The 19,535-nt window shown below is 44.1% G+C and overlaps 1 protein-coding gene across 1 annotated transcript in view; it reads left to right on the top strand.

The window, feature by feature from the left end:
* Positions 1 to 3,391: 3,391 nt before the first annotated feature.
* HSPA4 (heat shock protein family A (Hsp70) member 4) overlaps positions 3,392 to 19,535 on the top strand; it is a 53,167-nt gene continuing 37,023 nt past the window's right edge. Inside the window, exons 1-3 of the mRNA XM_032156431.2 lie at positions 3,392 to 3,754; positions 16,571 to 16,628; positions 19,241 to 19,381. Of these exons, the coding sequence (XP_032012322.1) occupies positions 3,648 to 3,754; positions 16,571 to 16,628; positions 19,241 to 19,381 (306 nt within the window). The 5' untranslated portion in view covers positions 3,392 to 3,647. The remainder of the gene's footprint in view (positions 3,755 to 16,570; positions 16,629 to 19,240; positions 19,382 to 19,535) is intronic.

The raw sequence follows: 19,535 nt of genomic DNA, 5'->3' as shown, positions 1-19,535 counted from the left end.
GAATGCCAGAGACATGGTAATTACCATTATTATTGAGTTATTGGAGTTTTGGGGTTTAAGAAAGGGTTGTTGCTTTGACTAAAGGCATTGATCCACTCACTGTAAGATCAGGGAGGTCAGAAAATCACCATTACCTGAGCAGGTAGTTTCCTTGTGAAGCAAAAAATTGCAGAAGCTGCTCCAGAGTGTAGGGCAAGATTCCACTGGACACTTGTTAGGGAGAAATATGAGTCCCCCGCTGATGGAGAACCTTTTGTCTTTTGGTGGGCAGCCTATGAACACTGTATATTTAAAAACAAAACACTTCTGTGATTGCTTAGGACTAAATTTAATCGTTGCATTTGAGAGTGGCATTTAACAACTTCCTGCTTCTAAAATACTTAAATACTGAAGATACTCTGCCAAATGGAAAGAATTTGTCCTCCGATCACAGTGCTTTCAACATTAAATACTCTGGACACTTCATTGGTTCGCAATTGTGATACTTGGAAACTTGCCACTTTAGATTCTTCAGGATTCTAAAATAACCTTTTCCTGACTTCATTTATTTAAATATCCCAGAATAATCTCTTGAGCTATAAGTTTGATGATCCAGGAAACTATTTATAGGAGGATGAGTACTCTCTGTGACTAATGGTAGTTATGTTTTATTTTGAGAAGGACAAATCATTAAAAAGATTGATAGGGCTGGTGGTATTTTAAACTGAAAGCAGTACCAAGGCAAACAAGGCAGTTGAGGTATGAAGCTGGAACATAATAAGATATGGGTGTAATTTTCATCAACTTAGCTAAGACCTAGGGAGGTCTTCCAATAGAAGGAAGGCAGAAACAGGCAGTAACACAGACAGTGATCTTTTAGGTCCACTGGACACTTTAGCCTAGGCAGCTCAGGCTGTTTGCTCGCTCAGTGATTAACAACTGAGATAAACAGATGGAGACAGGACTCTGTCATAATTAACGTCAACAGTGTGGTTGGTATTATTGATATTGCCCCTAGGTAGGAGAAAAACAGAGGAAGGAAGGTCAAGGTCAACCTAACTTAAAAAAACTTTTAAAAATTGTGGTGAAATATACATAAAATTTACCATTTTCATCATTTTTAAATGTACAAATCAGTGTCACTGATCACGCACATTGTTATTCAACTACCACCAGCATCCATCTCCAGAATTTTCTCATCTTCCCAAACTGAAACTCTGTATCCATTAAACTCTCCATTTCACTCTACTTGCGAAACCGCTTTTCTGTCTTTATGTAGTTTATTGTAGGTGCCTGATACAAGTGGAATCATATTAAATTTTGAATATAAAATTAAACATTAAAAAATATTAATTTTGATTTGTTTGGCTTTTCACTTAGCATATTTTCAAGGTTCATTCATGCTGTAGCATTTACCAGACTTTCATTCCTTTCTCTTTTCAAAGCTGTATAATGTACTGTTGTGCGTATACACTAAATTTAGAAAACTCATTCATCTGTCAATGGACATGTGAATAAGCTACTATGAACATGGGTACACAATGTACAAGTATGTCCCTGCTCTGGTTTTTCCAAAGGCTGTTCCTTGCTGCCTCCACTCTTTTTACTCCCAGTACCCTTTTACAGGTAGCACCTGGTACTTGTCGTTGAAGAACAAACAGGTTTTGTTTTGTTTTGTTTTGTTTTTTGAGACGGAGTCTCGCTCTGTGGCCCAGGCTGGAGTGCTGTGGCGCGATCTCGGCTCACTGCAAGCTCCGCCTCCCGGGTTCACGCCATTCTCCTGCCTCAGCCTCCGGAGTAGCTGGGACTACAGGAGCCCGCCACCACGCCCGGCTAATTTTTTCTAACTTTTAGTTGAGACGGGGGTTTCACCGTGTTAGCCAGCATGGTCCTGATCTCCTGGCCTCGTGATCCACCCGCCTCGGCCTCCCAAAGTGCTGGGATTACAGGCGTGAGCCACCGTGCCCGGCCACAAACAAGTTTTAATTAGGCAAAATGTGAAAACTGTGTGGCCAATTGCAAGTTTTAATGGTAATCAACCCAGGTTTGGGGTTGCCCCTATAGAGTGAAGTACCTTTTGAGGTGGCAGGAAATGCAGGTATTTAAAGGGAAGAGCATACCAGGGCAATGTAATTTCTTCTTTGCTCATTCACTTTTAAAATGGCTGAAGGGCAAGTACTCTAGCCTTGAGACCAACTCATGATGTACCCTCTAGCAACACAGAATTTCTTTTTAGTCCTTAAACTATAGTTTCTATTGCTAGTTTTCCAAACTTGAACACAGCCTTTTCCTTTTCTGGGAAGTTGTCCTAGTCTCCACCATTCTGTGCATATAGCACTTGCCATTCTGTACCGGGGTCACCTTTACTTGTTTAGCCACCCTCATGATGGGGATGATCCAGGTTTTATAGAAGTGAAACTTATATACCGTTGGGGGGCCCTAAAAATAGACAAAACAAATAATTAAAACGACAAATCACAACACATTGCTAGAGACTTGGAGACTCAGATTCTCCTTAGATCTCTCTGGGTAATTTATTAGAAATGCTTACATAGATTTGCTTCCTAATCTCAAGCTGGCTTCCCCTCTCCTCAACTCAGCAACTACCTGTTCTCCCAGGAGGCCACAAGCGAGGGGCCCTGAAGCTTAATATTTATTAACTTCATGTAAAGGTCTGAGCGGACCTTTCAGGCCAGGCAGCGTGTCACTTGCCTGTGTTCTTGTTAGGGCCTACCACCGGGTAGGTGCTTGGAATGTGCTGTGGATTAAAGGCTTAACTCCTGCGGGCCCCTCAATCTGATCTAAGGACATGAGTGGCTTACAGAACGGCGCGACAAGGCTAAGCGAAAGAAAACAAGGCGGTGTGGCTGGGAGTGGGCTCCTTCCCTCCGCTGGTGAGGGTGCGATCTTAGACTCTTGACAGAACCCGACGTAAGGGCCGCGTTCCAATGGCGGCCTTCTCCCCTACCGGCCAACCTGCCCTGAGAAGAGCAGAAAGCACCCTGTGGGATCTGCAGATCAGCTTGCGTCTCATTCTGGGGGACCGACACGGTGGAATGCAAGGCACCCTACTACCAGAAGTTTCTTTGATATTAAGAAAAACGGGGGAAGCAGGCGGCAGCACTTCCTCAATATAGTGCCTGGAGCTGGCTCGCCTACTTTCTACGGTAAAGGGAGGTGCTCCACATCTCTATGCAGCTGTGCAGCGCCGCAGGTTCCATGCGCAAGCTCGGTTGGCCAGATGCGCTTCCCAGCCATCTTTCAGCCACCCAGCCCTTTCCCAAGTTCTCGAGCCAGGACGTGACGTAGTCATACGTACTGGGGGCGGGGCCTGAAGGGGAAAAGCGTCTGAGCCGGGATATCGCGAGAACATTCTGTTCTTTCGTTGCTCTCGTGCTGCGGCTCAGCTCTCGTCGCAACGAGATCTTTCGAGATCTTCTCCGCCCCCGCTACCGGCGCCTCCTCTGCGGCCAGTGAGCCGGAGCCGGCCTGAGCAGCGCTCTCGGTTGCGGTCCCCACTGGAAGGACTTAGGCGCTCGCCTGGACACCGCACGCGCTTTAGTAGCCTCGGCCCAAAAGGCCTGCTTTCCACGCGCTAGCCCCGCCGGGGGTCCGTGTCCTGTCTCGGTGGCCGGACCCGGGCCCGAGCCCGAGCAGTAGCCGGCGCCATGTCGGTGGTGGGCATAGACCTGGGTTTCCAGAGCTGCTACGTCGCTGTGGCCCGCGCCGGCGGCATCGAGACTATCGCTAATGAGTATAGCGACCGCTGCACGCCGTAAGTGTGGGCCGGGCCGGCCGCGTGCACTGGGGTGAGGAGCTAATGCTTGTTCCAGTCTGGGACCCTCGCTGCTTGGGGAACGCCGGCCGAGGAGTCACCTCCGTTCCGAGCCGAGGTCCCGGTGGGTCAGGGACCCCCAGTAGGTACTAGGACACTAGGGGCCGCGACCCACCATCAGCGTGGGTGTGTGCTAAGTGCGAGGCCTTTTCCCTGGTGGCCCGTCGGCCGAAGGAAGGGCTTCTGGCCGGTACTCGGACCAGCGGAGGGCACGGGTAGGAACTGGAAGGACTGCAGGCCTAGGATGTAAACGGATCGCGGTCCTTTTCTGGAGGGCGGAGACCAGGCCCAGGTCGTACTGAGTCTTTTGAGCCCAACAGAAAACTCAGAACTTTGCACACAGCAGGCCCTTAATAATAGTTGAATTGAACGGGTTCTGGGGCTTGCCAGCCGCGAGACCGTGGAGCGGTGAGCGTCCCACGTGAGTGGGGGCGGGGCAGCGCCCGGAAGAGAGCGAGCTGGAGCAGCCTCAGGCTCGGGTTCCGGATGGACTCGGGATCTTGAGATTGGGGTGGCACGGATAGGAATTTAATAAAATCGGTGCTCTTATGATAACTTTGCAATCGCTTTTGTTTTCCACATTATTTCGGGATATTGTATTATATTGGGTCATTCTCTGTTTTGTGCGCGTTAACCCCTCAATAGGGTTGCACTTTAAAGATAATGCATTCTAACCAGCGTGTTGGCCACAATTGTTAGTGGCTCAAGGGCCCGCCTTGACTTCTAGAACCCATAGTAAGTTTTGGGACCAGCATAGACACAGCTCTAAAAAATGGTGAGTCACTCAGGTCTTTCACTGGTTACAGTAAAAGAGTCTGCCTTTTGAATACATGTAGATACGTTTTAATCCATTGTCATGTTCTTAGGCAAAATCTTGTAAAAAGTTCTGTATTATTTGCCATTCAGGGTCTCAATTCTTTTTTTTTTTTTTTTTTTTTTTTCTTTTTTGAGACAGGGTCTCACTCTGGCTGCCCAGGCTGGAGTGCAGTGGTGCGATCTTGGTTCACTGCAGCCTCGACCTCCCTGGCTCCTGGCTCAGGTGATTCTCCCACCTCAGCCTCCTGAGTACCTGGCGTTACAGGCGTGGCTAATTTTATTTATTTTTAGTAGAAATCGCTATGTCACTCAGGCTGGTCTCGAACTCCTGTACTCAAGCAGTCCTCCAGCCTCGGCCTTCCGGAGTGCTGGGATTACAGGCATGAACCACCGTGCCCTGCCCAGGGGCTCACTTGTGACTGATTGATTGAGATGGAGTCTCGCTCTGTCGCCCCAGGCTGAAGTTCAGTGGCATGATCTCGGCTCATTGCAACCTTGGCCTCTGGGGTTCATGCGATTCTCCTGTCTCAGCCTCCTGAGGAGCTGGGATTACGGGCACGTGCTACCATGTCCAGCTAAATTTTGTATTTTTAGTAGAGACGGGGTTTCGTCGAGTTGCCCAGGCTGGTCTTGAACTCCTGACCTCAAGTGATCCTCCTGCCTCGGCCTCCCAAAGTGCTAGGATTACAGGCGTGAGTCACGGTGCCCGGCCCCAGGGGCTCAATTCTAAGGTCCATTATTTTCACCCTCAATTTTTGTCACATTTCTTCAGCAGTTTCAGCCAAACTAGATTGTTCAGAAGTCTCACATTTCCCTTCCACTTGTCAAATTTCTGCACCCACCACCTCCTAACCCAGGTGCTTCCCCTGAAAACTCATCCCAGAAGCCAAAACTGTAGTTCGCTGTCCCTTTGCTGAGTTTAGTCTTGTTAACAGCCCTAGTAAGTTTTTTTTTTTTATAAGGAGTCTCACTCTGTTCCCTACGCTGGAGTGCAGTGGCGTAATCTCGGCTCACTGCAGCCTCCACCTCCTGGGTTCAAGCGATTCTCCTGCCTCAGCCTCCCCAGTAGCTGGGATTACAGGTGTGCGCCAACACGCCTGGCTAATTTTTGTCTTTAGTAGGGACACGGTTTCACCATGTTGGCCAGGGTGGGCTCGAACTCTTGACCTCAAGTGATCTGCCTGCCTTGGCCTTACAAAGTGCTGGGATTACAGGGGTGAGCCACCGCACCCAGCACAGCTTTATTAAGGTTTAATTCATATAGTATACAATTTAACCAGTTGAAGTGATCGTTTTTAGTGTAGTCACAAAACAGTGCAACCATTACTGCAATCAATTTTAGAACATTTTCATCACTCCCCCAAAGCCCTGTGCCTTTTAGCAGTGTATTTTCCCTGTTTGTACTTTTTAACAATGGGTAGTCTAACTTGGCATCTCCAGGGGAGTGTATTGTGCCCTGAAGTTTTTTCTAAGCATTGAAGTTGGTTTTTAAGCATTTTAGTATTTATTTGAGAATATCTTTGGATCCGTGTTTTCTTGGTCTGTAAAATGTCTCCCCTAAGGAATTGAAAAGGCTAAAGCGCTGAGTTAATATATTTAGTGTTTTGGTCCTTTCCTGCCCTGTGATTGAACACACTTTAGCTCCAAAGGGCGCACAGGAAGAGAGTCCCAAGTATTGGGAAGAACAGTGTTCCTATCCTTTCTTTTAGATTATTATCACATGCTCCTGTTTTTCTTTTAGAAAGACAATAGCTACAACAATTATGCCATGAATTCTATTTGAAACTGAGTTGCTTCAGATAAAAAATTTGCCTCAAAGACACTGTGATATATGACCCCATACACCACGGAATTGTGATAAGAAAATTACATTTAAATAATTTTCCTTACATGTTTTCTTTATATTTTCCTTCATAGTTTTCATTAACTTACAGGCATGCCATACATTTCAAGTAATTTCTGAACTGTATGATTCTGATTCACTTTGATTACTCCGTTTTGGAGTCTTGGGCTAAATAGAAAATGGTAGCAGGAAGGTTGATTTTTTTTTTTTTTTTTTTTTTTTTGGTAGCGGTTATGGAGGAATGGATTTGGAGCTCATACATACAGAAAGACTGCGTGTTGTGGGTTTGTTTTAATGTGAGAGTGGAAACGAGATGCAAGTCTTAGAGGGTTTATGATGGTGGAAGTGCCTTGTTTCAGATTGTGGGTGTAACAATCTGGATTAGATTTTTGAGGAGCCAGTGGAGTCTCATCCAGAAGAGACCCTTGATTTTCTACCCAATTTAGGCTTCCTTCATTTTATCAGATGTTGAGTGCCTCTGATGTGGTAGCCATTTTTCTAAGCACTGGAGGTACTGTGGTGAACAAATAAGGTCATGCGATTATGGACATGGCTGGTGGATTAAACCAAATACTAAACAAAAATATATAGTAATTACTAACTGTGGTAAAGGGCAAGGTGGAAAAGTACAGAATACAGTGAGAGTATAGAATAAGCGGGTCTAATTTAAATTGGATGGAAGGACCTGGCACGATAGCTCATGCCTGTAATCCCAGCACTCTGGGAGGCCGAGGTAGGAGGATCACTTGAGGTCAGGAGTTTGCAACCAGCCTGGCCAAAATGGTGGAACCCTGTCTCTACTAAAAATACAAAAATTAGCTGGGTGTGGTGGTGGGCCCCTGTGGTCCCAGCTACTCTGGAGGCTGAGGCAGGAGAATCACTTGAACCTGGCAGGCGGAGGTTGCAGTGAGCCGAGATCATGCACTGCACTCCAACCTGGGTGATAGAGCGAGACTCTGTCTCAGAAATAAGTTGGATAGAAGGTCCTTTGAAAGAAATACCGTCTGAGACCTGAGGATGAGTAGGATTTTACCTTGGAGGTCACAGTAGGTTTGAGGAAGAGTTGTTCCAGGCAGAAGGAACAGCAAGTGGGAAAGACCTGAGCAAGAAGAGCTGCATCCTTGATTGAAGAGCAGCCATGACAGCTGCTTGAGAGAATGCTGTGAGATGAAGCTGAGGAATTAGGCAGAGCCTTGTAAATAATAATAAGGATTTTTACCTAGGTGCAGTGGGAAGATTATTTTTTGAGACGGAGTTTGGCTCTGTCACCCAGGCTGGAGTGCATTGTTGCGGTCATGTGCGTACACGCGGCTAATTTTTGTATTTTCAGATAGACGTGGTTTCGTCATGTTGGCCAGGATGGTCTCGAACTCCTGGCCTCAAGTGATCCACCCACCTTGACCTCCCAAAGTGCTAGGAATACAGGCGTGAGCCACGGTGCCCGGCCTGTAAAATTCTTTATTATGGCTCTAACACGTTTTCTTCAAACAGGTTATTTCTAACTTTTTGCTGTTATAAATAGTTCTTCAATAAGTAGCCTTACATATTTATGTTATAATGTTAATGCTTTTATTTTTGTTGTATAGATTTCCGGAGGTGAAGTTGCTAGGGTAAGGGATATACTGTATATATTTAAAGTTTCAGTAATATTGCCAGAATTCTTTACACAAATATAAGGGATTAATTTGCAGTAGGAACAGATGTGATTTCTCTACTTCATTGGAGATTATGAGAATTATGAGTTAAAACTATAACTCATACCTTTTTTTTTTTTTGCCATAGTGCTCGGGATTCAGTAAATACTGCCAAAGTATTTGCTAATAATACTATTACTTTTTGTATTTTTTATTAATTTTTTATGAGATTAGGACAGTAAGATGAAATCTATGGAAGTTTACCTTTTGGGTTCTACAACTGTGTACTTTTAAAGTGCAAAGGTTAATTACTGAGGAATTTGCTGTTTTTAGGAACTGCAAATCTCAGAAGTATGAGTTGTTTGGTCTGTTGGGTATCAGCTCTTTTTGGTACTTTCTAGTCCATGGCTAATGCAGTAACCAGAGAGTACTCTGATTAATGTCTCTATTTCCATTCCAGTTTTGCCTGTCAGTTGTATTTGATAGTCTAATTATTGCGGTTTCTCTGAAAAGTTCATTTTCTCCTATTGTTGAAGAAGGTGAATTAGAGCAACGGCTGTTGTAATATCCTGAGAGTAGTTCTGCGTACCTTTTTTTTTTTTTTTTTGAGACAATGTCCCACTCTGTTGCTCAGGCTGGAGTGCAGTGGTGCAATCTTGGCTCACTGCAACCTCCGCCTCTCAGGCTCAAGCAGTTCTGTTGCCTCAGCCTCCTGAATAGCTGGGACTACAGGTGCATGCCACTGAGTCTAGCTATGCATACACTTACAGAAATGAAACTATACCTTTTAAAGGACCTATGCCAATTGCAGCTGTTCATAATATCCTCTCAGAGTGTGCAGAAATATTTGGTCAGTAGTCTCTTTTAAGAAGGGGAAAACAGTGATATTGTCTGGCTGAAAAAGGATGTAATTTCTAGGACTTAAAGATTAGAACAGAGGGATCTTAAACTTGATTTGAATTGAGTCCCTGCAATTTGGAATGGAGGAAAAGCAATGTCAGTCAAGCAGCAAATGTGTGAGTACTTCTTATGGATTAAGCAGCATTGACTTTGCATTGTGTGTAGTATAGAGGAAGTGTAAGATAGAGATTCCTGCTGTCTGGTTGTAATCAATATAGTTAAAATATGAATAACATCAGCAGTAAATAGAATGAGTCCAATTATGGACAAGGCTGTGTGATACAGACCTAAAATATCATGTTCAAAGGAGATGTAAGCAGTGGAGGCTAAACTGATGAGGAAAGGCTGGAGTGAGACTTGAACAAATAGGATTAGATAATACATGGAATAAAGGATTCAGATAGTTTGAGTGAAGGATAGAAGTAGGAATGAATTAAGGCTGGCTGTGGTGGCTCATGCCTGTTATCCCAGCACTTTGGGAGGCCAAGGCAGGAGGATTGCTTGAAGTTAGGAGTTTGAGACCAGTCTGGGCAACATAGCGAGACCTTATCTCTACAAAAAATTTAAAACATTAGCAGGCTGTGGTGGTATGCCAGCTACTTGGGAAACTGAGGTGGGAGGATCACTTGAGGTCAGTGATCAAGGCTGCAGTGAGCCGTGATCGAGTACTACACTCCAAGCCTCGGCAACAGAGTGAGAACTGTCTCTTAAAAAACATAACGGGGCTGGGCACGGTGGCTCACACCTGTAATCTCAGCACTTTAAGAGGCTGAGGTGGGTGGGTCACCTGAAGTCAGGAGTTTGAGACCAGCCTGGCCAACCTGGTGAAACCTTGTCTCTACTAAAAAATACAAAATTAGCTGGGTATGGTGGTGCATGCCTGTAATCCCAGCCACTCAAGAGGCTGAGGCACGAGAATTGCTTGAATTCGGGAGGTGGAGGTTGCAGTGAGCTGAGGTCATGCCCTTGCACTCCAGCCTGGCCAGCAGGAGTGAAACTCCATCTCAAAACCCCAAAAACAAAACCAAAACAAAATAGGGCCGGGTGTGGTGGCTTACATCTGTAATCTCAGCACTTTGGGAGGCCGAGGTGGGGGGATAACTTGAACTCCGGAGTTAGCAACCAGCCTGGACAACATGGTGAAACCCCATCTCTACAAAAAGTACAAAAATTGGCCGGGTGAGGTGGCTCACCCTTGTAATCCCAGCACTTTGGGAGGCCGGGGTCGGGGGATCACTTGAGCTGAGGAGTTCGGAACCAGCCTGGACAACATGGCGAAACCCCATCTCTACAAAAAGTACAAAAATTGGCCGGGTGTGGTGGCTCATGCCTGTAATCCCAGCACTTTCGGAGGCCGAGGTGGGTGGATGCCCTGAGGTCAGGAGTTTGAGACCAGCCTGGACAGTATGGTGAAACCCTGCCTCTACTAAAGATACAAAAATTAGCTGGGTGTGGTGGCACACACCTGTAATCTCAGCTCCTCAGGAGGCTGAGGCAGGAGAATCACTTGAATCCAGGAGGCGGAGGTTGCAGTGAGCTGAGATGGTGCCACTGCACTCCAGCCTGGGTGACAGAGTGAGACTCCATCTCAAAAATAGTAATAATAATAATATAATAATAAAAGAGGCTGGGTGTGGGTGGCTCGTGCCTGTAATCCCAGCACTTTGGGAGACTGAGGTGAGTGGATTGCCTGAGGTCAGGAGTTTGAGACCAGCCTGGCCAACATGGGGAAACCCTGTCTCTACTAAAAATAAAAAAATTAGCTGGATGTGGTGGCAGGTCCCTGTAATCCCAGCTACTTGGGAGGCTGAGGCAGGAGAATCACTTGAACCCGGGAGGCAGAGGTTGCAGTGAGCCAAGATTATGCCATTGCATCCAGCCTGGGTGACAAGAGTGAGACTTTGTCTCAAAAAAAAAAAAAAAAAGTTAGCTAGGCATGGTGGTACACACCTATAGTCCCAGCTTCTTGGGAGGCTGAGGTAGGATTGCTTGAGCCTGGGAGGCGGAGGTTGCAGTGAGCAGATATCGAGTCACTGCATTCCAGCCTGGGTGACAGAGTGAGAGACCCTGTCTCAAAACCAGAAAAAAAATTCAAAATGTGTGTATACATGGGGTTTGGAGTCTGACGGTCCTAATTTTGAATCATAGACTCTAATACGTTTCTGGGCACATTGACTTGACTTGAATCAGCTCTTCCTCTATACTAATCCCATTTCTCAGAGAATTTAAGATTATCAAGTGTAGGATGCTTAGCACACCACCTGGCACCAGAAGGCTCTGTAATGATAACTATGAAACACGGGAGCTTGACCTGCTTATAGGGATCAGGGATGTAGACTGTGAAAAATTTGAAAGTTCTTGTTGACTGGAAAGTAGTAGATATATTTCCTTTAAATATTCTTGTCGTGCTTATTCCGTGTCAAAATCCTCAATAATTCAGCCATTGAAGGCTTTTCAGAGCATTTGTTGAGGAGAAGCAACCTGATTGTGGTATATCAGTTTTACTTTTTTTTTTTTTTTTTTTTAGGACTTACTAGATTTATTAGGATTACATAGGAGTATTTACCTAAATAGTGGCCCTCTATGGTGGGGCGGGGGAGGGGTGTGGAAGTATATATAATTTTTATTTTTTTCTTAATACTTGTCTGTTTTCTAATTTTCTACAGTAAACTTGTACCAAAAAGCATTAACCTAGGTTCTAGTGCTAGCGCTAATATTCAAGTTAATCTTTTTGAGTATTCATCTCATTTAAATATTAGGTTTCTTTCCGTAAGCTTTTAGTTTTCAAAATCCTTCAATTTGCGCTGTTTTACTCTTTTTTTTTTGGAACGGAGTTCGCTCTGTCACCCAGGCTGGAATGCAGTGGTGCAATCTCGGCTCACTGCAATCTCTGCCTCCCGGGTTCAAGTGATTCTTCTGCCTCAGCCCCCTGAGTAGCTGGGATTACAGGCGCACGCCACCATGCCTGGCTAATTTTTGTATTTTTAGTAGAGACGGGTTTCACCATGTTGTCCAGGCTGGTCTCAAACTCCTGACCTCAGATGATCTGCCTGCCTCGGCCTCTCAAAGGGTTGGGATTACAGGCCCCGAGCCAGCGCGCCTGGCGCTGTTTTACATACTGACCCAATTCAGCAAATTGATCATATTCTGTTTTCAGTTGTCGTTTTTTAATTGAAGTAGGACTTTTTTTTTTTAACTTCACATCAATAGATAATTTTAAAGGTAGCTGACTGGATTTCAGTTCCAGTAGGTGAAACAGGACATTTTTTTTTTTTTTTTTGGAGACAGGGTCTCAGTCTGTCACTCAGGCTGGAGTGCAGTGGCATGATTATAGCTCACTGCAACCTTGACTGCAAGAACTGAGTTTTAAATTTTATTTAATTTAAAATAATTTAAATTTAAATAGCCACATGTGGCTAGTGGCTACTTCATTAGACAGCATCTATCTGTAACAGAAGACCTCAGATTTTACATTTTTCATTAAGACTTGATACGTGCACACACACAACTGAAAAGCTTCATTAAACAACAATACTTTCACATGCAATGCATGCATGTGTTTTCTTTGTTTTTTTTTTTTTTTTTTTTTTTTTTTTTTTTTTTTTTTTTTTTTTTGCAGTGGCGCGATCTCGGCTCACTGCAACCTCTGCCTCCCGGGTTCACGCCATTCTCCTGCCTCAGCCTCTCCGAGTAGCTGGGACTACGGGCGCCCGCCACCACGCCCGGCTAATTTTTTGTATTTTTGGTAGAGACGGGGTTTCACCGTGGTCTCGATCTCCTGACCTCGTGATCTGCCCGCCTCGGCCTCCCAAAGTGCTGGGATTACAAGCGTGAGCCACCGCACCCGGCATTTTTTGTATTTTTAGTAGAGACGGGGTTTCACCGTGTTAGCCAGGATGGTCTTGATTTCCTGACCTCGTGATCCACATGCCTCAGCCTCCCAAAGTGCTGGGATTACAGGCGTGAGCCACTGCGCCCGGCCGTGTTTTCTATTTAAGTTGCTGTTCATGACTTTTTCCAACCCCTGATTGATTTTAGACCCACACATGGGTTGTGACTTACGGCTTATAAAACGTTGTTTTAGCAAGGGAAATAAATGTGTTAGCATTGATAATGTAATTCGGTTTGTGGTTGGTGTTAAGTAGAAATTAAACCAAGTCCAATCAGTTTTAAGAGGTAAAAAGGATTACCACCCCTACCCCCCACCCAACTGAGTCTTGCTCTTTTGCCCAGGCTGGAGTGCAGTGGCGCGATCTTGGCTCACTACAACCTCCACATCCTGGGTTCAAGCGATTCTGGTGCCTCAGCCTCCCCAGTAGCTGGGACTACAGGCGCATGTCATCACGCCTGGCTAATTTTTTTGTTTTTTGTTTTGTATCTTTAGTAGAGACAGAGTTTCGCCATGTTGGCCAGGCTGATCTTGAACTCCTGACCTCAGGTGATCTGCCTGCCTCGGCCTCCCTAAGTGCTGGGATTAGAGGCATGAGCCACCGTGCCGGGTAAACAATTACTTTTTATTTGGGAGTTGGGGTGGGTTGAGAAGGCTTTACAGACAAAATAGGTGGAATTTCTAGAGAATACGTGAAGGTACTGGGTATTTCAGATGTCAAAAGTGACATAAGCAGAGCAGGAAGATTGAGATATTTTATTCAACTTACGTTGATTGTGTGGATGAAATACAGCTGGAAAATGGGATTGGGTTGGGAGAGGCCTTAGGTTCCATATTAAGGAATATAGGTTTTATTTGTTGGTAGTTGGTTTTCTTTGGAAGGTAATTAGAAGCAAGACAGTTTCAGAGTTACTGATGTAGAATAGGAAATTAACCCTTCAGAAGGATTTGCAGGAAAGTTGGGAATTGTAATTGTTTTGAGGAGATAAAGGTTTGAAAAAGGGCTGCAGGAAACAATGGAAGATGAGTAACATTGCCTTTTAGTTATGTTGTGATTGGGGTCATGGTAGGATATACCTTAGAAATTTAGATGTGGTGGTATTTAGAAAGATGGAGGTATGCCAATTATTAGGCTTATGCTAGGCAGCCTTTTTGAGGTGGAGGAAGTGGGTAAGATTGCCTTGGGCAATTTCCTAAAGGGTAATACCGGCTTTGAGAGGAGAGACATTTACATGGTACCGAGGATTTTTTTTTTTTGCATCTAGTATCTAAAACAGAGATTTTGTTTTAGTGATTAGTGGCGTAGTTGCAGAAAGGCTGAGCTTGACAACCTTTGCTTTTGAGGGGCTACTCCCAGCACTTTCTAGGCCCAAAAGCTTAGGATTTGGAGGAATTCTGATGAGGTGCTAGGGTATACCATGTTTGTTCTTCCTGTCATTTAATAGAAGCCATGGCTTCCTGTAGCTGCCGTGGGAGATTGGCTCACAGGGGTTCTTAGCCATTGGTTGTAAAGGACCACTGAAGCCCAGGGAGGCCCAGCATTCTGCCAGTTTCCACAGGGCTCCTATATGTTTCTACCAAATCAATAGTTCATCTAATTTAGTCAGATTTGGACCAAGGCAGTATGGTTCCAGAGCTCTTATTTACTCTGTTGACTTGGAAGAATTAGGAGTTCAGGGAGGATAAGAGTCAAAGCTTCAGACGTCACCTAGAGTACTGACTTCGTTGCTTTCAGATTGCATGATGCTGGATAAATTTATTTACTATCTTTTTTTTTTTTTTTTTTTTTTTTTAGACAGGGTCTCGCTCGCTCTGTTCCCCAGGCTGGAGTGCAATAGCATGATCACAGCTTACTGCAGCCTCAGTCTCCTGGGTTCAGGTGATCCTCCTGCCTCAGCCACCCCCACCCCATGACTCCCCCATAGCTGGGATTACAGGGCTCACCACCATGCCTAGCTAATTTTTTTGTATTTTTTTTTTTTTAATGGAGACAGGGTTTTGCCATGCTGCCCAGGCCTGTCTTGAATTCCTGGACTCAAGTGATCCACTTGCCTTGGCCTCCCAAAATGTTGGGATTACAGGCTTGAGCCACTGCGCCCAGCCAAATTTACTCTTCGTTTTGTTTTGTTTTTCAGACGGAGTCTCGCTGTTGTTGCCCAGGCTGGAGTGCAGTGGCGTGATCTTGGCTCACTGCAACCTCCGTCTTTCAGGTTCAAGTGATTCTCCTGCCTCAGCCTCCCGAGTAGCTGGGATTATAGGCGCCCACCACCACACCCAGCTAATTTTTTTGTATTTTTAGTAGAGACGGGGTTTCATCATGTTGGCCTGGCTGGTCTCGAACTGCAGACCTCAGGTGATCTGCCTGCCTCGGCCCCCCAAAGTGCTGGAATTACAGGCGTGAGCCACCACGCCCAGCCAAAATTTACTTAGGCTTATTAATGCCTTTTTTTGTTTGTTTATTTTGATTTTGAGACAGGGTCTTGCTCTGTTGCCAGGCTGGAGTGCAGTGGCACGATCTTGGCTCACTGCAACCTCCGACTCCTTGGTTCAAGCAGTTCTCCTGCCTCAGCCTCCTGAGTAGGTGGGATTACAGGCACATGTCACCATGCCCAGCTACTTTTTGTATTTTTAGTAGAGACAGGGTTTCACCACGTTGGCCTAGCTGGTCTCGAACTCCTGACCTCAGGTGATCCGCCTGCCTCAGCCCGCCAAAGTGCTGGGATTACAAGTGTGAGCCACTGCGCTTTTTAAGCATAAGCACAGAGTTTTTATTTAACCTTCAAGCAGGTTTCAGTTTCGCCTTTCTAAAAGAAGCAGCAAATGGATTAAATCAGGAGATAGTGTATGAATTGGTGATTTAGAAGAATGTTCAGAAGTGGGGTTAAAGATTCTTGTCAGAAATTCTGAGTCCTGGCCAGGTGTGGTGGCTCATGCCTATAATGTCAGCATTTTGGGAGTCCAAGGTGGGTGAATCATCTGAGGTCAGGAGTTGGAGACCAGCCTGACCAACATGGTGAAACTCCATCTCTACTAAAAATACAAAAATTATCTGGGCGTGATGGTGCATGCCTGTAATCCCAGCTACTTGGGAGGCTGAGGCATGAAAATGACTTGAACCTGGGAGGTGGAGGTTGCAGCGAGCTGAGATAGGGCCACTACAGTACTGCCTAGGAGACAGAGTGAGATTCTTGAAAAAAAGAAAAAAAAAAAATTGAGTGCCTGGAAACTAGTTGTAGAAACATTACTTTTTTACTTATTTAATAGGGCGAGAGTTGTTTTCAGGGTTTGTAGACTATATTCTTGGTGAAGTTGTGAGCTGTCTTAAGAATGTTAATTGATACATTGATGCGAGGGTACATTATTTTATACTCGGATTTTGAACAGGAGACTTGAAAAATAATTAGAGGATGGTAGAGACTGTCTAGTCCACCTCTTTAGTATTCTAGACAGGTAGTTATCACATCAGATCTGTGCTCCAGCATGTAAATGACAGGACTCAGTTGTAAGAGGCAACCCATTCCGTGGACAGATTTACTCAATAGAAAGGTCAAAATCATAGATTTGTAACATTAAAATATATGGCATTTTAGCTGACACTCAGGTCTTGCCTGCTATGCTTTTGGATTTATTATTGCAGTAAGATTTAATTCTTAAGTGTTTTTTTTGTCTTCTAGGGCTTGCATTTCTTTTGGTCCTAAGAATCGTTCAATTGGAGCAGCAGCTAAAAGCCAGGTAAAGTTTCATTTTTTTTCCTAAAATGACTTATTTCTCCTCTTCATCCTTGTGTTCAGCAAGTAGTCGAATGCCCATTATGTGCCTATCACTGGTAGGCCCTGGGTATACAACTGACAGATACAGACCTCTTCTCTGTTCTCATGTACAGTCAGCATCTGTAGATTCAAACAACTGTGGATCAAAAATATTTTTGGGAAAAAATACAACACTGTGACAATAAAAAATACAAATAAAAACAATCCAGTGTAACAACTACTTACATAGCATTTACGTTGTATTAGGTATTATAAGTAATCTTCAAGTATACAGGAGGATGTGCATAGGTTATAGGCCAATACTATGTCATTTTCTATAAGGGACTTGAACATCTGTGGATTTTGGTCTAATTCAAGGGGTGCCCTGGAATCAGTCCCCTGCAGATACCCAGGAACCACTGCTTCAGTGAGAAGCACATAGCCTTAAAATAGCATTAGCAGTATAATCTGTTTAATGCAAACTGCCAGGGTGTATTTTGTCCATATCTTGTTAAGCAAGGCTTGCTTGTTCCTTGATATTTTACATGTTCCTTAAGTCTGTCTTGTTGGGCCTTTCATCTTACTCATATATAAGGTAAGTGTTGATCTTGTTAAACAAGTTTCTCAAGGAAGGAAAGCATACCTCTAGAAATACATTAAAGGACTTGCTGTTAGTTTACTCTGTAAACCAGGAACCTGACATAGTTGCCGGTTTCTGAATAACCAGAGCAGGAGAACCCCAAGTGTTCTGTTATTCTAAGTGTCTGAGATATCTGTAAAATTAAGGAGTTGCATGTTTGACCTTCTTATGGTTCAGCCTGGAGCAACCCTATAGGGTGAATCTGTTTTTGAATGGGGCAGGGCCTAAAATTTATTAGCCTAAAAAAGTGGTGCTTGGCCAATTGGTTTTTAAATTGGATGTTTTATAGTTCATTTTCTTTCTTTCTTTTTTTTTTTTTTTTTTTGAGACGGAGTCTCGCTCTGTCCCCTAGGCTGGAGTGCAGTGGCGCGATCTCGGCTCGCTGCAAGCTCCGCCTCCCGGGTTCACGCCATTCTCCTGCCTCAGCCTCTCCGAGTAGCTGGGACTACAGGCACCCGCCACCACGCCCGGCTAATTTTTTGTATTTTTTAGTAGAGACGGGGTTTCACCGTGGTCTCGATCTCCTGACCTCGTGATCCGCCTGCCTCGGCCTCCCAAAGTGCTGGGATTACAAGCGTGAGCCACCGCGTCCGGCCTATAGTTCATTTTCACAGCGTTCAAGATCTTTTAGGAGACAGCAGGTAGAAAATATTGGGCCATTTTGAAATCTCTTCCTTCTAAAATTTGAGCAAATCGCTCCTGTTTTTTAAACCTGCTTTTCATGATTGAGAAACAGTTACTATACTAAACTGGCTGCCCAGTTCTAGGTTGATACAGTTATTGTGTTACAGAGTTTCTGTTTGGCACCTTACTCGAGGAAGGCATGATTTGGGAGGCCTCATCTGTTTCACGAAAGGACTTCTGTTCCCTTTCATCTAGTTGATACAGGAGCTTACTACATCTCCTGCATTGGGAGGAGGAGCCTGTAAATCTTAAGCGGAAGGTCATTCTGGAGTTTTTTGAATGTTTTTGTCAGCATTTTCCCCTCATAAATTGTGATAGTTTATTCTAGAGGAATTAGAAAACATAGATTAAAAAATGTAAGGAATTTGAAAGTCACTTGTTCAACCATTATCCAAAAATCATATAGACATTTGTCTTACCACCTTCTGAAAACTTTTACCTGTTGATATTTCATTGTATGAATATCCCATAATTTATTTAAGCATTTCTCTGTTATTAACCATTTAGGCTGTTTCTAGGCATCTAGTATTACAAATAATACTCTCCCAATATCCTTTTGTGTTCATTTTTGTTTACTTAGTATGATTTTTTTTTTCCCCTTTATGAGAAATTTGTTTCACTGGAATTTTTTTTCTTTTCTTTTTTTTTTTTTTTTTTTTTTTTGTCTTGAGAGCGCAGTGGCCCTATCTCAGCGCAACCTCCACCTCCCAGGTTCAAATGATTCTCATGCCTCAGCCTCCTGAGTAGCTGGGCTTACAGGTGCGCACCACCATGCTCGGCTAATTTTTTGTATTTTTAGTAGAGACAGCGTTTCACTATGTTGGTCAGGCTGGTCTCGAACTCCTGACCTCAGATGAGGCCCTGGCCTCTTTCAGAGTGCTGGGATTACAGGCTTGAGCCATGACACCTGGCCTTAACTAGAATTTCTAAATCAATTTATGTATTGCTGAGTTGGTTCCTGGAAACTTTCAACCATAAACTGTGGGCAATTTTTAAAGGCTAAAAATTATTTTATGTAAATGTTTATTAGAAGTTTAAGAACAGAAAATACTTATGCAAGTGTAATGACCTGACTTCATGGGATATAGGAAGAGCAGGGCTCTATGTTTAGCCCTGCCACTCTGAGACCGGTGCAAATCCCTCATCCCTCACTTCGCATGCTAGTGGGCACCATTTATCTAGTTAAAATGTTGCTAATTTAATCTGAGGCTGTTGAAATAAAAAAAAAAATTAGTAGTAGTCTTTCCACTCTTTGGTGTTCTTTCTCTTAGGTAATTTCTAATGCAAAGAACACAGTCCAAGGATTTAAAAGATTCCATGGCCGAGCATTCTCTGATCCATTTGTGGAGGCAGAAAAATCTAACCTTGCATATGATATTGTGCAGTTGCCTACAGGATTAACAGGTATAAAGGTAAGGTTGTCAAGTTAATGCCTTATAATTAAAATGCATTCTTATATTTTATCAGTTCAATATCTGTCTGTACCTTTCTGATGTCAGATTGTAATGAAAATGCTTACAGATGCTTAGGGAAAGCTTTTTTCTAGTAAAGACTATTTGACATTTT

Source organism: Hylobates moloch, unplaced genomic scaffold (genome assembly GCF_009828535.3).
Source record: "Hylobates moloch isolate HMO894 unplaced genomic scaffold, HMol_V3 SCAFFOLD_6, whole genome shotgun sequence".
Lineage (NCBI taxonomy): Eukaryota > Metazoa > Chordata > Mammalia > Primates > Hylobatidae > Hylobates > Hylobates moloch.
This window is presented reverse-complemented; position numbering and strand designations above follow the sequence as displayed.